Source organism: Neolamprologus brichardi, chromosome 7 (assembly GCF_056152115.1).
Source record: "Neolamprologus brichardi isolate AB-2024 chromosome 7, ASM5615211v1, whole genome shotgun sequence".
NCBI classification, from domain to species: Eukaryota; Metazoa; Chordata; class Actinopteri; order Cichliformes; family Cichlidae; genus Neolamprologus; species Neolamprologus brichardi.
In genome coordinates, this window is record NC_142110.1 from 17366944 (window position 1) to 17385216 (window position 18273).

Below are 18273 nucleotides of genomic sequence, written 5' to 3' on the forward strand. Positions count from 1 at the left end.
TAGCACCAACTGAGCATTGTTAAACACCACAGCCACCACAGAGTATTTTTGTTGACCATGTCCATCTCAATGGGGCCACAGTGTACCCATCTTCTGATGCCAGTTTCCAGCAGGATAATGCAACATGTCCCAAAGCTTAAATGATCTCAAACTGGTTTCTTGAACATAGTAATGGATTCACTGTATTTAAATGGCCTCCACAGTCACCAGATCTCAATCTAATAGAGCATCTTTGGGATGTGGAGGAACAGGAGATTCACATCATGGATGTGCAGCTGACATAGTTCAAAATCCCTTTTTTTGCAAATACGTCTTACTTTTAATAACTAACAGTATAATGTGATAAAAGCGAATAAATTGACTGACAATTTATTGATCATATTTATTGATTGACTGATTGTATTGACAGGTGTGACTTCTTGAAACTGCACCAATTTTCTTGAAATGACCTCCAAGACAGAAACTTGAACCTATTTTCTTAATACTGATTTTTTTTTATGACATAAAAAGTAACTGTGCAGAAAGGAGACCATCTTCCATTTGTGGTAAAACGATGATCACATGTCCACTGTCACATATAAGCATTTCTACGCAGGTTGTTTATGCACCTGCACTTCTGCTGTCCAGTTATTATTTGCGATGTTCAGGATGTTGTGTTTATGTGTTTCCTTTTTTTGCTTTGCATCCATAATTTTGCCACAAGTAATGAGCTATATCACAGAAAAACAGCCGCTTTACCTCCCTGAGAGCATCAACTGGATTTCATGAGCACAGTAATAAATTTTTATTAAATTGTGAACTCAAAATCAGCAAGGGGCAGCACATACACAGACACACACACACAAATATTTTCTTTAACCGTGAACCATTATGTTCCACATCAAGGTTTACTGATGGATTTAATTTTTCTTTGTTGTTACACTCTTCTCACTCAGTAGTTCCTTCATGCGTTCACACTCTGATAAACAGCTTTCATAACTTCAAGGCACGTGTGTAAAATGATTAATCAGGCTCTCAGTCTGCAAATGTTCTGCTTGTCTGTTGTGTTTTGCTTCATTTAAAAGAAAAAAGCAAGCACTTAAAAATGAATTTTGCTGTTGCATCAATATAATTGCTTTGATCCCATGATGAGCAGCAGACTAAAGTGTCCTTTTAGTTAACGTCTGCATGCGTCTGGCACTTCTTTGGGTATATAGAAAGGCTGCAGTAGTCTGCCAGGATGCGGTCCACATTAACCGCCTGTGCTCATCTTATTCTGTGAGAGGAGAGAGATGGTTTAAAATGATCAATAAAGATCCACAGCAGGAGAGGTATGAAATCAAATAATGTGTTTAAGTCAAGACGGGTCGTACTTTCTTGGCTTCGTCCACACACTGCATGTAGGCAGCGGCAATGCGCGAGCAGCACAGAGTCTTTCCCGTGTTCTCCTTGTAGCATTTTAATATCTGACTCTGCAAGTCTCCACACACTGGCTGGGTGTTAAAACGACTGAGAGAGAGATGAAGAAAATAATATTAAATAACATTTGCCTCATTCTTATGATTCAAACTTAACTTACATCAAATAAGCTGTAATAAGGCTTACATGATACTACACATAAACAAATTAAAGTGTTCTGACTTACGTAAAACGGCTGAGAGTCTCTTCTTTGCCCTTCCGGAAGCTCTCGACAGAGACTTTGTAAAACTCTGCACACTGCCAAAGTGGTAAAAAAACACACACATTACCCTCAACATAACATATCACAACTGCTTCAACAAAATCCCACAAAAAAAATTCAGGACGTGACGGCTCCTCAGTGGCCGAAATTTGCATTTAAAGACCCCGAAAACATGTTTTAGCTCAACTTCACGGTTCTATCACTGGTGTCAGCTGTAAAAGGTGGTGCTACGTGTGTTTAAGCTCTAATTAGGATCCAGACATGTTGGAATGAAAGCGTGACGACATTTGTTAAGGTGTTTGATCATGTACCTATGGCACTGTTAATAAAATGAAAACAAAGCACAGCATACTGCTGTATCTTGGATTGCACACGGGTGCATTTACAATGCAATTTGATACCGGAAGAAAGTAAATAACAGGTTCAAATAGTTCCAGATATACTGCTGAAAAATTAAAGGATCACTTAATAATTTTAACATCAAGCCCAGAAAGGATTGACGATTTGATCATTTTGGTTTCCACTAACTGATGTTGATTCATTTCCTTCTCCACAAAGCCAGTGTGCAGTACTGTGCAAAAGTCTTTTTTGTTAGGAAAATGGGAAATAGCCAAAACGTGCAGATATACATGGAAAACAGTTTTGTATAATTCTAACAACTGTCCTCAGGAATCGCTCTCTAAATTTCTTGAAAGACATTCAAAGCTCTTCTTTGGATCCTGGCCTCTTTTTATTCTGTTCTCTTTCAAGATGATCCCACACCGCTTTAATAATGTTCAGGTCTGGGCTCTTGGGGGGGGGGGGGGGGGGGGGGGGGGGGGCAATCCATGAGTGCTAGTCATGGTTAGTCATTGCATGTTTTGTGCAGTGCCTTTGTGATCATTTTCATGCTGAAAAGTCACTTTCCAGATGGTGGATCAAAATCTGAACGTACTTTTCTGCGTTCATAATTCCATCAGTTTTGACAAAAATCCCCAACACCACTGCCTGAAATGCAGCTCCAAGTGATGACAGAGCAGTCACTCACTGTTGAACCTCTCTTCTGACCCCAGCTGTATAGATTGATAATCACTTGAAAACAAAAACTTCATTCAAATCTGGGTTCATCACTACATAAGACCTGCTGCTTATTTTCAGCCCATTATCTTGTGTAAAGATAATGGGCTGAAAGACATAAAGACCTGGATGGCTGCTAACTTTCTGCTTCTTAATTCAGATAAAAATGAGGTTATTGTACTTGGCCCTGAAAATCTTAGACATATGGTCTCTAACCAGATTCTTACTCTGGATGGCATTACCTTGGCCTCCAGTAACACTGTGAGGAACCTTGGAGTCATTTTTGACCAAGATATGTCCTTCAATGCACATATTAAACAAATATGTAAGACTGCTTTCTTCCATTTGTGCAACATCTCTAAAATTAGAAATATCCTGTCTCAGAGTGACGCTGAAAAACTAGTTCATGCATTTATTACTTCCAGGCTGGACTACTGCAATTCATTATTATCAGGATGTCCAAAAAGCTCGCTGAAAGGCCTTCAGCTACTCCAAAATGCTGCAGCAAGAGTACTGACAGGAACTAGAAAGAGAGAGCACATTTCTCCTATTTTGCCTTCCCTTCATTGGCTTCCTGTTAAATCCAGAATTGAATTCAAAATCCTGCTCCTCACATACAAGGTCTTAAATAATCAGGCCCCATCTTATCTTAATGACCTTGTAGTACCATATCACCCCATTACAGCACTTCACTCTCGCTCTGCAGGCCTACTTGTTGTTCCTAGAGTATTTAAAAGTAGAATGGGAGGGAGAGCCTTCAGTTTTCAGGCCCCTCTTCTGTGGAACCAGCTTCCAGTTTGGATTCGGGAGACAGACACTATCTGTACTTTTAAGATTAGGCTTAAAACTTTCCTTTTTGCTAAAGCATATAGTTAGGGCTGGACCAGGTGACCCTGAATCCTCCCTTAGTTATGCTGCAATAGACGTAGGCTGCCGGGGGATTCCCATGATGCATTGAGTTTTTCCTTTCTCACTCACTATGTGTTAATAGACTTCTCTGCATTGAATCGTACCTGCTATTAATCTCTGTCTCTCTTCCACAGCATGTCTTTATCCTGTCTTCCTTCTCTTACTCCAACAGGTCGCAGCAGATGGCCGCCCCTCCCTGAGCCTGGTTCTGCCGGAGGTTTCTTCCTGTTAAAAGGGAGTTTTTCCTTCCCACTTTGGTTGTTGGGTTTTCTCTGTATCTATTATTGTACGATCTACTGTACAATATAAAGCGCCTTGAGGTGACTGTTGTTGTGATTTGGTGCTATATAAATAAAATTGAATTGAATTAATCTAGCTTATCTTTTTCTCCCTGTTTTCCTGCCTTAAAAATAGCTTCTTGACATCCACCAGAGAGACCATTTCTAACACGGCTTCAGTGAACAGCAGACGGCTGAAAGGCCAAATGAAATGATTTTTTTCCCCATTTCCTAATTACATGACGTTCAGATTTTGATCATTTGCTGTAGATACTTTTTCGGTCTACAAAATCTTTTGTCCCCAATGTCTCTGGTTACCTTTAATACTTTGAAGGACACACTGAGATTACACAAGTTACAAGATAGTTTGGCTCCTTAGAAGCAAAATATATTAAGGGGTGACTCAAGACTTTTGCTCAGTACCATATGTCAGTAAAGATTTTCAAGTTGAACATTTAATTTATCAAGATCTGATGTCTGATTGTGTGTTGAGGTTTGCCTAGATTTTGGAGTAATATATACATCACATTAGATTAGATTACAACTGGAATTTTTCAAAACTAGTTAAAAAGCCAGTTAGGCATACACGTTGTCTTTTGTTTACAGTCTTTTTCCCCCCCTGGCCAATCGACACATCTCTAGTAAAACATAGTCTCGCTTTAAACCTGTAAGAACTTTAAACATGTAAGAATTACTTCAAGTTTCAAAAATGTTAACTAACCTTTGTATCGAGTTTTGCAAGATGTTCCTTGTAGAGAGCGTCTCGTTTCTTCAGCTCTTTCTCCTTCTCCTCCAGCTGATGAGCCTGCGATAATTTAACATTCATCGAAGATATCAGCACAGCTCTGAAAACGTCATATTGAAATTTTGTAGAGGCTGACACTCAATTTACATGCGTTTTTTTCTGGGTCAATTTTTTTCTGTTTTTCAAAGTTACAGCTGCAAATGACATGATTTGCAGCTGTTTGAGAGTGAGGCATGCATGCATGCATCTCTATCGTCCTACCTTCAGCTCCATCCACTGAAACAACAACGCGGCAAGAAAGAAAAAGAAGCACATTAAAAGGAGGAAAGAGTTTTGTATTTACAGCAGAGTTCCTCACATATTCAGAGTCAAGCGTGTCTTCCTTTGCTTACATAAAGCTGCACCATGAGCTTCTCATCTTCCGTCTTCATTCGCTCTTTCATGATAGTGTCTGTGAGCTTCTCCGTGCTCACCGCCCTCTCAGCCTCCAGAATCTTCTTCACCTGCTCCTCCACCCGAGCCCGAGCTGCTGCCCTCGCCTCAGCTCGAACCTGCACCCTCATCTCCTCCAACCTTCACATGCACAAAGTGCATCTTTCAAAGAACTTAGAGTTGATTAATCGATAAGCTGATCAACTGAGAATGCATCAGCAGCAACTGCTCATGTGTGCAGATATCCTGGGATAATTGTACTTAATTAATAGGAATATATTCTCTGATATTGAAAGTTTTGATTGCAGTTTAACTTTAAAATCTTTGTTATCGCTATTTAAATATTATATTTATTATTGATTTATGGCGTTTTTGCTTAAAAAATGAACAAATTCGAATGTTTTCCTATTAAATAGAATTAGTGACTAAATAATTAATGTGGCATCTTGAGCAGAATTGTGTGCATCGGTACGAATTGACTACAAACCTCTACAGTTGTGTTTTTATCTTATCAGAAGGGACAAATGAGACAGCAAGATTCAAAACTCAGTAAAACATTCAGTCTTGTGTCCTTACTGCCTCTGTAGCTCCTGCCTCTTCTGGTCGATCTCCTCCTTCAGACTTCTCTGCATCTCCTCTTTGAGCTTCTGCCTCAATTCGTCTTCCGACACTTGAGAAAAAAACAAACAAAGCAATGATTGCAAACATGTTAAATCTACTGACTGAGTTTGAACTCCTACTAAAAACTTAAAACTCTTTCCAAATGAAAGCCTCAAACATAACTTGAACATCACTGCTTTAGAACGCTGAAATGGAACTTCTACCAGAAATAATGGTCTGAAATAATGGTTACACATTGGTAATAAGAAAAGCAACAAACGGTGTGTCCCTGTGTACTTATTTTTCTGATATGAGTGCTTGATCTTCTTCACAGAGTCAGTATAGTAAGAAGCAAGGAAACGGAGAACCTCACTGGGAGGCAAATCTGCTGAGGTGGTAGGTGGCGTGTTCTGGCACACGCCACAGTTCGGGTCATTTCCACTGAATGTTCTGCCTCAGAGATTTCAGGATGTTACACTGTAACTCTGTAATGTATTTTAGGCTTGGAAACTGAAATGATCCTGCAGACAAAAGATGGAAATGCTCATTCCCAAATCTTAATCCCACCTTAGAGACAAGTGGTTTATTATTGTTATTATTACACTTTTTGGATGCTTCATCAGCTGTATCTCTCTCATTTCCTCAGAGTCAATCTGAGTCAATCTGACTGAGCAACATTATAAGGTTTGTCCTATTAACCTCCATGTCCTTAGCCACATCATGCACTTCAAAGCATCACAAGAGCTAATTGGAAATGCCAAAAGATTAGGATGGTTCAGACTCACCTGTCACAGGTGGAGGTGGTGTTGTGACAACAGGTACTTCCTTCTCATCAAAAGGAGGCACAGATGGGTTCTTGGGGGACTCCTCGGTTGGTGGCAGTGGAGCTAGAGGTGGGTGAGTTGGGGCAACAGCTTGCTCCACACAGTGACAGGATGGAGATGTTTCTTCAAAAGAGAGCATTGGAGGTGCTAGAGCGTCCTCTGGAGGAGGTGGAGATTGATCACATGGAGGCTCTGGATCAATAGCTGGAACCACGACTGGTGCCTCCACTTGACACTGCTGGTCCACTTCCTCCACTGGTCCAGATGGAGTAGATTCAACCGTGGGTGGAAGTTGGACTGTTTCTACTGGTGGAGGTGATGGGGTAACAGATTCTAGAGGTTCAACAGATGGAGTGACAGTAGCGGGCTTAATAATAGTGGGGGGTGTTTGAGATGAAGGTTCAGGTGGAGCCAGAGATGCTTGAGATGAGTCTACAGACGTGGGTGGGATTAAGGTTTCAGCAGAAGGTGGGACTTCAGCAGGGGGTGGAGGAAGGGGCTCTACAGGTGCTTTGACTCCTGGGGAAGGGGTGGATGGAGTTTGAGCTGCAGGCTCTGGAGGGGCTGGGGGAAAGGAGTGAAACTTCACAGGAGGAGGCGGGATGAGCTTAACAGCAGGAGCAGGTTCCACTGTTGGAACTGTGGCTCCCTGAGAAGGAGGAGAAAGAGAAGGAGGTGGTGCTGCGATAACTGTAGGTGGAGGAGGTGACAAGTGTTCCACAGAAGAGGTGGGATCTGGAGAAGCCACTGGTTTTGACTCATGAGCGAGATGCGGCGAGACGACCTCTGGCGACAGCTTCATCCGCTTGATGACTCGGTCTGACAGCTGATGAAAGAAGAATAATAATAACCGTAAGCGCCACCTGCAGGCCACAAAGAGCAAATTCAAATGTTTCCCATGCTGGTGCTCTGCTCTCTATCACAGGTTCAAGTCTTGCGTAAGTAATGTGAAGTTTACGCATCACTGCCATTAAACACTGTAGCGTTATTTCATAAGACTCAGCGTGCCACTGAACAAGTGTCCAATGGAATTTTATATCAAATACATCAGAAAATAGGTCTCCTTGTTTCTTGTAAATACAATTGAAAAGACCTTCAGACTGTCTGAGCTTTAATATTTTCTAAGAGAAATTCAGAATAAGAACAAATGAGAAATAATGTTATTTTATTTGTGCTTTTGTCTGTTGAACAGCCACCGGCAGTGACATAAAGACACATTCAAAATCCAGAGAAGCAACTTTGGTACAGCCTTGCTGCCCTTTGAAAAAGTAACACTTACTGAGAAAGATGAAAGCATAAATGGTATATAACTTTATTTGTTTAAGAGTGAAGAACCTATCACTTTTATGCAACAATATATATATTTTTAAAAGAGTTCTTATCAAATACCATGACCAAGGCTACATCAGTGGAAAAGTTTAATGACTTTTAAGAAAATAGAAAGCCCAGCAGTATTGCAGCATTGAAAACAAGCCAATCAATCCAATGATATGTCAAACAAAACAATAACTGACAGCTTTTTAAATTGAAATTGTAGAACTTGTGCTGTTTTTAAAACACAATCTCAAACACCACTGGCTCAAATGATGCTCCAAACCATGACAGAACCTCCGCCGTGCTTTTACACAGCGGAGGCTGTGTAGACACTTCTCTCCTGACCTCCTCCATAAATTTAAGATTTGAACCTACAACTTCAAATTTAGCTTAATCACTATATAAGTTTAGTTGGCCTTGAATTTCATCCACCCTTCCACTGAGACCATTTCTGACGAAGCTTTAGCAAAAAGTGTCCTATTATAATTATTATTAGGACTTAACTTTCAGATGCTTTTCATCTTCAACTTCAAAGTGAGAGAAAAAGAAAAGAAATGAGAGGTGGCTCAAGACTTTTGCACCGTGCTGTATTTGAGGACCCCAGTGCCTGTATTTAAATCATTCACATTTCTCAGGACTTTTTTAGTGTTATGCTGCCTCCCACTGACAGCACATAACACCAACTAGCAATATGTCTTCTGTATATTTGGACACACTTTAATACAATCTGTAAATACGATCCTTCTTGACAAAATTAGAGAGGCTCGAGCCGGCTCCTACTGGAGAATTATATATTTTAGGATCGTTTTTTATTGCGATCAATTCATGCAGTAAAATTTTATTCTTTGAAGCCAGGGATAGTAGTGAAAATCCCCTCTGTTAGTGTAAAGAAATGTAACTACACACTTAATCCCTGTGATATCTCAATGTAAGAAAAAGGAAGTATGTTTTTCTACATGACAAAGGAACTGTGCTGTAGCTAATAAAAGAAATCTTTGAGCAGGACTATTCTGGCTTAAATTGTAACAAATAAAAGCGTAAAATTACAGAAAGATGTTCTGGTAGGTCATTGCCCAGACCGTCCGGTAATTATAAAGAATAATATTTTTGTTAATTCACAGAAAATGTCCTATTTTATTTATTTGTTTATTTTACTTTAGAGTAGACAGATTAAAAAAAGGAATTTCTGTAGTGGATAGTGAGAAAAATAGTAACTTTACTGTTTTTCAATTAACTATTACTTTATAACTTTGTTGACAAATACAGAGACAAATACTGAATAGCAGTTTCTATCCTGTTTTTCTTATATTACTCTTTTGTAATTATATTTCAACCTTCTCTCTTGGCCCCGCAGGGACTTTCACTTAATTTGTTACAATGACAATAAAGATATTCTGATTCTGTGAAGTATGAATGGTGGCTGGGCTGTCTTTATTAGCAGAACAAGCTGTAAAATTTATGAAAATACAGTTCAAAGTCCAAAATAAAAAAAAAAAAAGAACAAACTCCAATCCTGTGGGCCAGACTGGCCGGATTCAGGCACGCGGGTCTAATATTTGACACCCCTGATACGAACCAAAGTAAAAGTGGTGTTGTTACACTGTAATGTCACCAATAGAAGTCGATAAAGGTCGCAGATTGAGAATGGCATTAATTACCTGAAATAAAGCTGATTTAATTATAGATATGATGCCGTAAAGAATTAACCCATATATTGTATATTACAGGAATTTAAAGACTTTGTGAAGCAGCACTTCCACACGTGTGGGGAATGTAAGGCGAGCATGCCCTTTCTATTTTTAACCCCTACACCAGAGGGAAGCCGCTGACTTTGTGCGGGGTGACAGACTTTAAAAATGGAAAAAAACAAAAAAAACAAAATAATTTCAAAAAGGGCGTCTAAGACAGGAATGACAGGGCATCACTGACTTGCACTGATGCGCTGTGCAGCCGTGCGCTATACAGATGGAAACAGCTCTAAACAAGCCTTCACTCACCCGAATGCCCTTCAGAAAAGTAATTCCTCCGCCTTCATCTTCCTCACAGAAGTGACTCGGGCTGTTTCCCCCCATCACTGCCCCTGCTGAAACTACAGCACCAACAGCGTGGACGAGTGCTCAGTGACATAAAACCCAAACAGCTGCCCTTCCCACCACCGACAGGGAATAACATGAGCAGCCATTGGATGGAGTTGAACACCATCCCCCTGGATTGGTCCAGTGCGCATTAGTCAGTGAAACGTAAGAGAACAGAGTGTCCCAGCTTTAAACATTCATATAACTCACTTAAAAAGGAAGCATGCACAGATTAAAAACAAAAAACAGTCTCAGTCTTCAGTTATGTTGCCACTTTAATTTCAGTCACCAGGGAGTGTAAAGATTTATTGTTGACAAATACACCTGAGACAATATGACAAGGACACGGGGAGTATATGCACTGCATAACCTGTCCCCCTATCTAATCACGCAATCTGACTCCAGCAGCTCTTCACACATGAATCGGTGAAGTCCTTAAAATGAACACGAACCTGGAGCAGCTAGAGGCTAAAAAAATAAATATCCAAACAACGTCATAGACAAAAAAGAAACGTGGCACTGAATTTGTGTCTGTGAACGCACCATAACGAGGTACTAATGTTAAAACACGTAAGTATGAGAGTATTCGTATTTTTCCTATTGTTAGCAAATCCAATGAAAAGACCAAACTCAGAATCTGTGTAGCCAAAGTATTACAACACTGACCCACACTGTTGCACTGGCTAACAAAGCTCTCACCAGACCCCCAATCACACACTTCGAACAGTACCTACAAAATAAAATATTCACTCGTCCTGATAAAAACAGTCTCCAGCTGTATTCAGAAATGATTTCGTTAAATGACACCGGCTGGAAAAGTGGGACTAAGTGTGAAAATCTGACGTTTTGGCCACAGGGGGCAGTAAAACTGTCAACACAGCAGATACATGCGGCAAACATATTTCTTTCCCCTTCAAATCTATCATTATAATTATAACAGATTAAACACTGAAAACATCTTTACCTAGAGCCTGTTTGTCAAGCGGAAACAAGGAATGTTTATGAATTTTGTATGAAAAAAAAAAGACAATTTAATCTGACTAATAATCACTCTTCAAGTTTGTGGTAAAATGCTTGACAGGAAGCTCACAGCAAGTCGTTTTTACAACTTTCTGCAATCAAGCACAAGAAAAACAAGTTCTGGGGTAAATGATGGCATGTATCTCTTTGGGCCTGGAGAGAGGGTGAAAACTCTCTGTGGGTTCATCACCATGATCAAGTAGTCACGTGATCAAGTAGTGTAAAAATATTGACTATAGCTGGTTTTAGAGATCTACATCTTCAGTCACAGCGAATGGGCTTGGTGCTTGGAGTCAGAGAGCACAGGCAGACAAAACCCAGATTCATTCACACGTGGAATTAAAATAAATAAATCCATCACGAATAAGATCTGGCTCAACTGACTCAAAAAGCTCCTAGCAATAAATCTGTGCTGATTTTTAATAATCAGCCTGGCTGTGAGCAACATCCAAGCTAGCTCACATTCATGTCACTGTTCCAAATCAATTAGTTTCATGCATCAGCTACAAAAGCTTTTTAAAACCAGTTTTTAGCTTATTGTGTGGTGAACTCAAGAAACAAAATGTGCAGCGAGACATGTCTTGGTACAAAAAACCAGATGTAGCAGAGAATGTAAACACTGAACAAAATAGACCCCAGATTACGAGAGCTACGGCCGACTAGTTTGTCTCTGTATGTGTGAAGGAACGTTTACTCTGCTGGATTTGATCTGTTCATGGGATTTGCTGACAACAATAAAAATGCAGAACACCACCATCCTTTAAACTGTTCAGGTGGTGTATGACTGCGCACCGTGTAATCAAGTATAAATCTAAATGACCCTAAAACTGTATAAAACTGCTGCGGGATAACAACATCACTCTACGTCCAGCACGATAACTGATTTTCTGTCCACCGCCAGTCTCTGGTTCGTCACTCTGCCTTCTTCTCTTTGGCGTCGGGTCCCTGTAGAGCCGCCCGCACGCTGCTCCACACCTCCGTGTACAGAAGAGTACCGACGAAGACCACGGCTGTCCCCACCCAGTGCCAGGCGGTGAAGGGGTTTTGGAAATAAATGATGGAGAAGATGAGGCTGAGGAACTTCCTGAGCGTCACCACCAGCGTGACCGTCAGTGAGGCGCACTCGGTGGTCAGGATGAAAACACCACGGATGCACACGTACCTGAAGAAACAGTTAAAGACTGCAACAAGACTTGAGATACAGAAGACAAAAACCTAATTTCTTCATGTGTTGCTAAGACGGCCTGTGTCAACTGACCTCGTTAGCTAAACCGCCATTTAATTAATGTTATTTTTCACGATCAGCATCACTGGACAGATTAGGTAGGGATTAATCAGTTAATATTGTGATCCCGTGTATAACGGAAATATTCAAACCTAGTTTTGGTAGTAATATAAAATTATTCTGGTAAATTATTGTAGTATTTATTTTAATTAACATTTTTCTATGAAGCCCATAGTGGATTATTAAGGTTTAATTTTACAGCTGATTTATAGTTTAGTTCCATTAATTAATGGATTATTAATTGAAATTAGTTTACAAATATTTAGGAAAACAACTTAAACTTTCATTTTTTTAAAGTAAAAAAATAAGGACCACTCTTTAGTTTTCTCACTTATAATATTACTTTGTGTTACGAACTATTTTAGCAGTTGTTACAGCACGAATTTAGATTCTGGGTCATACTGTTTCTCTTACTGAGACAGCATTATAGTTTACATACATGCTACAAAAGCTGAATCCCCACGAATATTTTCTGAATTTCAAATGAATCAGTATATGTACAAGTAATCTCTGTGAACCATAAGCTCTGGTTTCAGACTGCTCTGAACACATGGCTTTGCATTATGTCAAATAAAAAGGATATCACTACCAAAGTTATCTCAGACACGCTTTTGGTTCTAAGCTGAGAGGCCCAACCAGGAACCAGCATAAGAGTTAAGCATTAAAAACAGCGCATAATGGGTCAAATTTGATGAGTAACAAAATGACTTTTCAGTGGTGTTACTGCTGCCTTAACATAAGCAGCTTTGCCCAAATAACTCTGTTTCTGTTTTATCATTATAAATAAAGGCAAAGTCAGTAATCAAAATTCAGCTGATGCTCAGAAACAATGAAATTTGATGAGTCAGCTGTTCTACTTAGAGCAAGAGGTGATGTATAAAATTTCAATGATTAAAACCACGCTGTAGTTTTGACTTTTGGTATAAAAATCCAAGCACCTTCTTCCTTTACAGCAGTGCCTTTCATGCCTTTATTTAAACAAAACAAAAGAAAAACCAGACAAGCTTTCATCAGCACAGAGTTGTACACCCACTCAGGTGAAACATGAGCTGGCCTCACAACGAGAGGGTATTACTTCACTGATGTTGTCACAGAAACCGGGCTCAGTGCTGTGAACATGTCCAGATACTTGATCTGTGAGCTCGCCCGAGAAGTGAAGCTACCATCTGTGGGACTAAGACCTGCTGACTCTGTGAATGCCGCCCAGACGTGACTAAAACCACAGGGCTGCTGAAGCGAGGCCCACCTCAGATAGATCCTCTGCTGTGGTGTGAAGAGCTGTTTGTGACACCACAGTTTTTAAGTCCAGTAAGAGCGCAATACTTTCAAACTCAACAGCTGTTCATAATGTCAGCAGTGGGCTGAATGTGTCTTTAGTGCAAGCTGAGAGAAGATTGATCAAACTAAACCGATTTTTTTTAATATTTGCTTTAATAGCACACACATATGTGAAGTGCTCAACAGTTATCTCTGCCTAATTAGATGATTAAACTCTGCTTGGCATGTGGATGTAAACATTTCTTTAAAACTGTGTCCTTAATGATATGAATATTGTTTTTGCATCTGATGAAGGTCATTTGGACCGAAATTGTGATTTATTAAAACAGCAGTAAGCTGAGGTTACAGTTTATATTTTTAGCTGCTGGGGGAAAAAAGCAAGTTATGAACTGTGATATTGTGTTTAGTAGAAAAAGAGAAAAACAGTACAAGCTAACTGTAAAAGTACTTGTTTTGGTAGGATACTGTGTGATGACATTGATCAGCAGGTAGATCCACATTATCGGCACGGTCAGTTCGACCCCAGGAATCAGCATGGGAGCTGCAAAGAAAGTAATCATTGACACCTGTGGTGAAACACGCACTCTGAAAAAGACTCCCAGAATGAATTGATGGCACTCACTGCTCTGACTGAAGAGGACGCAGTGGTTGTAGATATTTGTAGAGAGAAGCAGGAAGCCCGGCAGAGGCAGGCAGTGCTGCAAAAAGATGCAAATGAATCACGTTAAAGGATTGCACATTTTAAAACAGCTCCATGAAAACATTTGTGGAGTGAATTCCTGGGCTGTCGGTGCTGGAGGAAAACTCACATTGTAGAAGAGCGCCTCTTTGGAGTGTTTTCCATACTTCTTGTACAGCGTCTCCTGAAAAATGCCCATCCTTGCAGACATCAGCAGGGCAAAGGTCAACATGGCGATACCTGAATGCATCCGTACAACATGTATATGGAATATCAACATGACATGAAGTGTTATGTTTCTATTCTAAACTTCCCACCCCTGCAAATGCCTCCAACACACAAAATGATTGGACAGAAACTTGTGACTTACTACTAAACATACACATCAATATTCACATATCTGCAAAAAGCCAGCATCAGCTGCTACTCACCTATAAGCCAGTGCATAAAGGTGTAAAAGCCTTGGTCTTCTGAACCCTCATTTGACACATTCTGCAAAATCAGGAGTGCAGTTTATGAGAGCACACTTAAACAAATGCTAAAATGACTCACAGTCAAACTGCAGCAGTACCCAGTGTTCTGCAGAGGACTCACCACTTGTTTGGCAGACATGATGGTGCAGATGAAGATACCTGCAGAAACTAAGGCTATAGACAGATATTTGCTGGCCGAATATCTGCGGGGAGAGAAGAAAAATGTGGGTAGATTCACTACGACTCTTTTCAACTTTTATTTAGATTTGAAAGCTTCCTCTTTTCAATAGCTTCGACTACACAGCTGAAAAAAAGTGAATAAAATTTGCATTTTTAAGCCCTGAGATGAGCGTTTTCATTGTCGCCACCTTGGTTGAAAACTTGGCTGGGACAAGGAAGGGAGGAAAGCTGACTCATTAACCAATGAGCGGATAATTCTCCGTTCATAAACATAATATAACCAAGATTTACAAAATAGAATGCATTTGTTACTGAATATAACCAAAACCGAGTGACCGAGAGGGGAACACAGACAGCTTTTCCTCCCATAGACTTCTATAGTATGGAAGTATTTTTGCAACCTAAGCGAATGTCATCTGGTGGCCTTCAGATATAATGCAGGTGTTTCCACAATAGCTTCCTTTGTCCAACCTGGCTGCTATGTCCATCTTTAAAACTATCAATGTATAAAATATAATGATGGGTACTGTAGACAGCACCACTACAAACTTTCAAGATAATGAAGATTAATGTGTAAATCAGACTGTCGTAGTAAAACTGCTCCAACAGGATCTGGTGAAGATGATTTTATTTCTATAAAACAGCCAAATTTGTGGAACACGGGAAATATGAATGAATCAGTTCAGATGCAGGGATTTTGTGCAACTGTCTGTCCACGGAATAAAACCCTGATCATTATAATCTCTGTCAGCAAAATATTGATCCTATTAGCATTTAATCAAAGTGTGTGGTCATTAAGTACACTCCATGAAGCATTCTAGTTGCTAAATGTACAAAGTCAAAAACATAGTGGGGAAACGTTGTGTATGCTGTTGGGGGATGCTGGGTACCTTTTCTTCAGGATGATTATTCCCAGGATCATGTTAGCGATTAGTGATCCCTACAGAGAAACAAGAAAACAGTTCAGAGATCAGGCTTTGGTGAAGGAAGTGATGGTCAGTGATAACAGGAAACATTCAAGAGTCATAGTGTGAAACTTACTGATCTAAAGATCATGTGTAGAGGCATGGCGATGTTGAAGTTGAGAGCATAGTTGTTGATCACACTGACAGTGAAGAACATGGTCACCATGATCACATAGTTACTGAAAAAAATAAATAAATAAGGGACAATGTGATTCAGTGTCAGCTTTAAAAAGTCACCAGCTGAAAAATATTCATATCAATCTTTTTTGTTAATAAATTATTTAATTTTCACCTAATAGGTATTGCTGGTTTCTTGCGTCCAAAGTTTGTTTCAAAGATGAAACCTTCCAATGCGATGAAGACAAACTGAGCAAAGGTGACTATGTTGCCGCATCCTGGAAAATCTCTATGAAAAAAAAGAAAGAAAAAGAGCCAAGAGTTAATTAATAATGCATCATTTAATGCTAACGACAGACATTTCAAAAATGAATACACTGGAAAAAAAGAACAGAGCATTATATGTATAACTTTTTCTCTAATCTACATACCCACTTAGTATAATTGAATGGCATTATGTAACTGTAATGAAAATAAAAACTAGCCTTAAAATAAATGTGCTAAAAGAAAATAAAGATAGAAGTAAATCTTTAGTTTTAGTCTTTGGTAATGTGGCCCAATCTATGGCTACTATACCATGAGCAGGCTTTTGCATGGCTGTTTCTAGACATATGGATATCTACATGAATATGAGCCAGGTGCCTGCACAAGTGCTGTGATTTTTTATTCAGAACTTCTTAAATTTACACTCAGATTTACACCCAGCCTCACCTGTATGGACGCACAACTTTCACAGGTAAGGAAGGGGGATTAAAAACAAACAACTAAAACAAGGTGCTGACAGACACCCCAAATATGGGTGTGTATAGTATTGACACTGTGCATACACATAGTCACCTGACACTTTATTTGGAATATCTGCTCTGCTCTTGTTAAATTATCTCATCAGCCAATCACAGGCACCGTGTTAAATCTGTTGCCAGGGAGAATTAAACAGTTCTGAAGGCAAGAGGTCCAAACTTGGACCTTTCGCAAAGTGTACCAAATAAGTGTGCAGTAAAAGTATTTCCAGTATTAAGAACGTCACTAACTACAGGAAACCACTCTCTTACTTTCACTTCAGTAACACTGACCAACAGCTCATAACACAGAAACACCGAATAACCACAGAAACGCAAAGTACAAGTCAAAAGACTGAACTCCTTCCAGCATAAAGTCGTAATGCAAGTGATTATGATACACAGTGATACTGCTCTGCTACATATACTGCACGCAGCGTAGCCAGTTTTCTCGTTAACACCATCCATTAACTACGTGAGGTCAGGAGTAACTTAAAAAATGTCTTGATCAAGTATGATTTAAGAAGCAAAAACAGTTGAAAACGACAGTTAAAATTATTCAGGAGGAGAAGGGTAGCTTAGTAACACTCAGACAAACATGCAAATGAGACTGCACTTCCTGTATGAATTTAGTAAAAACACCTGTGCAACGACAATCTAAAAACAAACTGTTCACACAAACGTTTGTGAAGTAGTCTTCACGAGTCATTGGTGTAGACACGGTGTAAGCTTCTCACTGACCTCACAAGCAGCTCCAGAAACACCACATTGCTACAACAGCCGACAAAAACAAGAACAACGGCAAACACGGGCCCCATGGTGTTCACGGCGGGAAAAACTCGGTGGAAGATGTGTCACTTAATCAAACGGGACAATGAACGGAGCATGTTTGCATTACGGCAGCGGTTTGTGTGTCCGACTTCTTGTGCTTTGACACAAACTCCGGTTTCAGCTGAACACGTCTGAATCCGAGATTTCGTTCTTCCTTGTTCCAGGTGCTTCATGGGAATTGTAGTTTATTTAAAAAACAGGAAAAGGGGTTTCCCGTGTGCGTAATATTTATAGTTTCATGTAACACATTACGAATTAAAAACGCGTATTGTACAGGAAGCAACACTATATGTGAATATTAGTGAAAAATGTAACAAACGAATGAATAAATAGGCTTTCAGCGTAATCACGGTGCAGCTCTGACGACACGCATGCGCAGCTCATTACAGACTGAAAAAAAAGAGATATATCACTCTGCCTCATTTTATAGGTACATGAAGCCACGCAAGGCTGTTGGAGCAGGGGAGTTGCTCACTATGAACTATGATCGTGCAAATTTTGGTATCGATTTGATACCAAGTAAATACAGGAAGATTATTACTTTTAATCTATGAAGGGAGCTTATATAGGGAAGAGCAGGGTGCTGGGATTTATGACATGAATCATCATCCATTTGCAAATTTTGAAAAGATTGAAATCACTGTGGTTTTACTTTCCATAATAAAAAGTTAACACAATCAGCGTTTCATGGATTTTTAACAATGACCTTTTTGGCGAGCTGGAATGTAAATATGCCTGTCTCTGACGGACTTTGTTTTTAAATATGTTATAGG

General features: G+C 39.7%; 2 protein-coding genes across 3 annotated transcripts; both read right to left on the bottom strand.

Moving 5' to 3' along the window:
• Window positions 1–769: 769 nt before the first annotated feature.
• Window positions 770–9963, bottom strand: LOC102779117 (uncharacterized). 2 transcript variants are annotated; one of them, XM_087843232.1, is made up of 9 exons: window positions 9816–9963; window positions 6466–7330; window positions 5657–5750; window positions 5041–5221; window positions 4910–4924; window positions 4625–4708; window positions 1625–1695; window positions 1353–1488; window positions 770–1255 (listed from the first exon to the last, which is right to left on the bottom strand). In XM_087843232.1, exons 1-9 carry the CDS (start codon window positions 9888–9890, stop codon window positions 1232–1234), a joined length of 1545 nt encoding a protein of 514 aa, XP_087699358.1. In that variant the 5' UTR covers window positions 9891–9963; the 3' UTR covers window positions 770–1231. The 2 variants fall into 2 exon arrangements, with proteins under 2 accessions (XP_087699358.1, XP_087699359.1); XM_087843233.1 differs by lacking the exon at window positions 4910–4924.
• Window positions 9964–10155: 192 nt separating this feature from the next.
• slc35b4 (solute carrier family 35 member B4) lies at window positions 10156–17865 on the bottom strand. Its single transcript, XM_006782561.3, has 10 exons — window positions 17411–17865; window positions 16066–16179; window positions 15850–15952; window positions 15699–15748; window positions 14750–14831; window positions 14587–14647; window positions 14286–14395; window positions 14099–14174; window positions 13942–14017; window positions 10156–12075 (listed from the first exon to the last, which is right to left on the bottom strand). Exons 1-10 carry the CDS (start codon window positions 17485–17487, stop codon window positions 11826–11828), a joined length of 999 nt encoding a protein of 332 aa, XP_006782624.2. The 5' UTR covers window positions 17488–17865; the 3' UTR covers window positions 10156–11825.
• Window positions 17866–18273: the final 408 nt, after the last annotated feature.

Bases quoted from the DNA above. Each gene is read 5' to 3' on its own strand.
- slc35b4 (XM_006782561.3), bottom strand. From the start codon at position 17,487: ATGGGGCCCGTGTTTGCCGTTGTTCTTGTTTTTGTCGGCTGTTGTAGC. The intron at 14,396-14,586 runs GTGAGTAGCAGC...GGATGCATTCAG, and splicing joins CTTTATGCACTGGCTTATAG to GTATCGCCATGTTGACCTTT. The intron at 12,076-13,941 runs GTATCCTACCAA...CTGTTTCTTCAG, and splicing joins CTGATCAATGTCATCACACA to GTACGTGTGCATCCGTGGTG.
- LOC102779117 (XM_087843232.1), bottom strand. From the start codon at position 9,890: ATGGGGGGAAACAGCCCGAGTCACTTCTGTGAGGAAGATGAAGGCGGA. The intron at 7,331-9,815 runs GTGAGTGAAGGC...TTCTTTCATCAG, and splicing joins CTTTTCTGAAGGGCATTCGG to CTGTCAGACCGAGTCATCAA. The intron at 5,751-6,465 runs GTGAGTCTGAAC...TTTTTTCTCAAG, and splicing joins ACCACCTCCACCTGTGACAG to TGTCGGAAGACGAATTGAGG.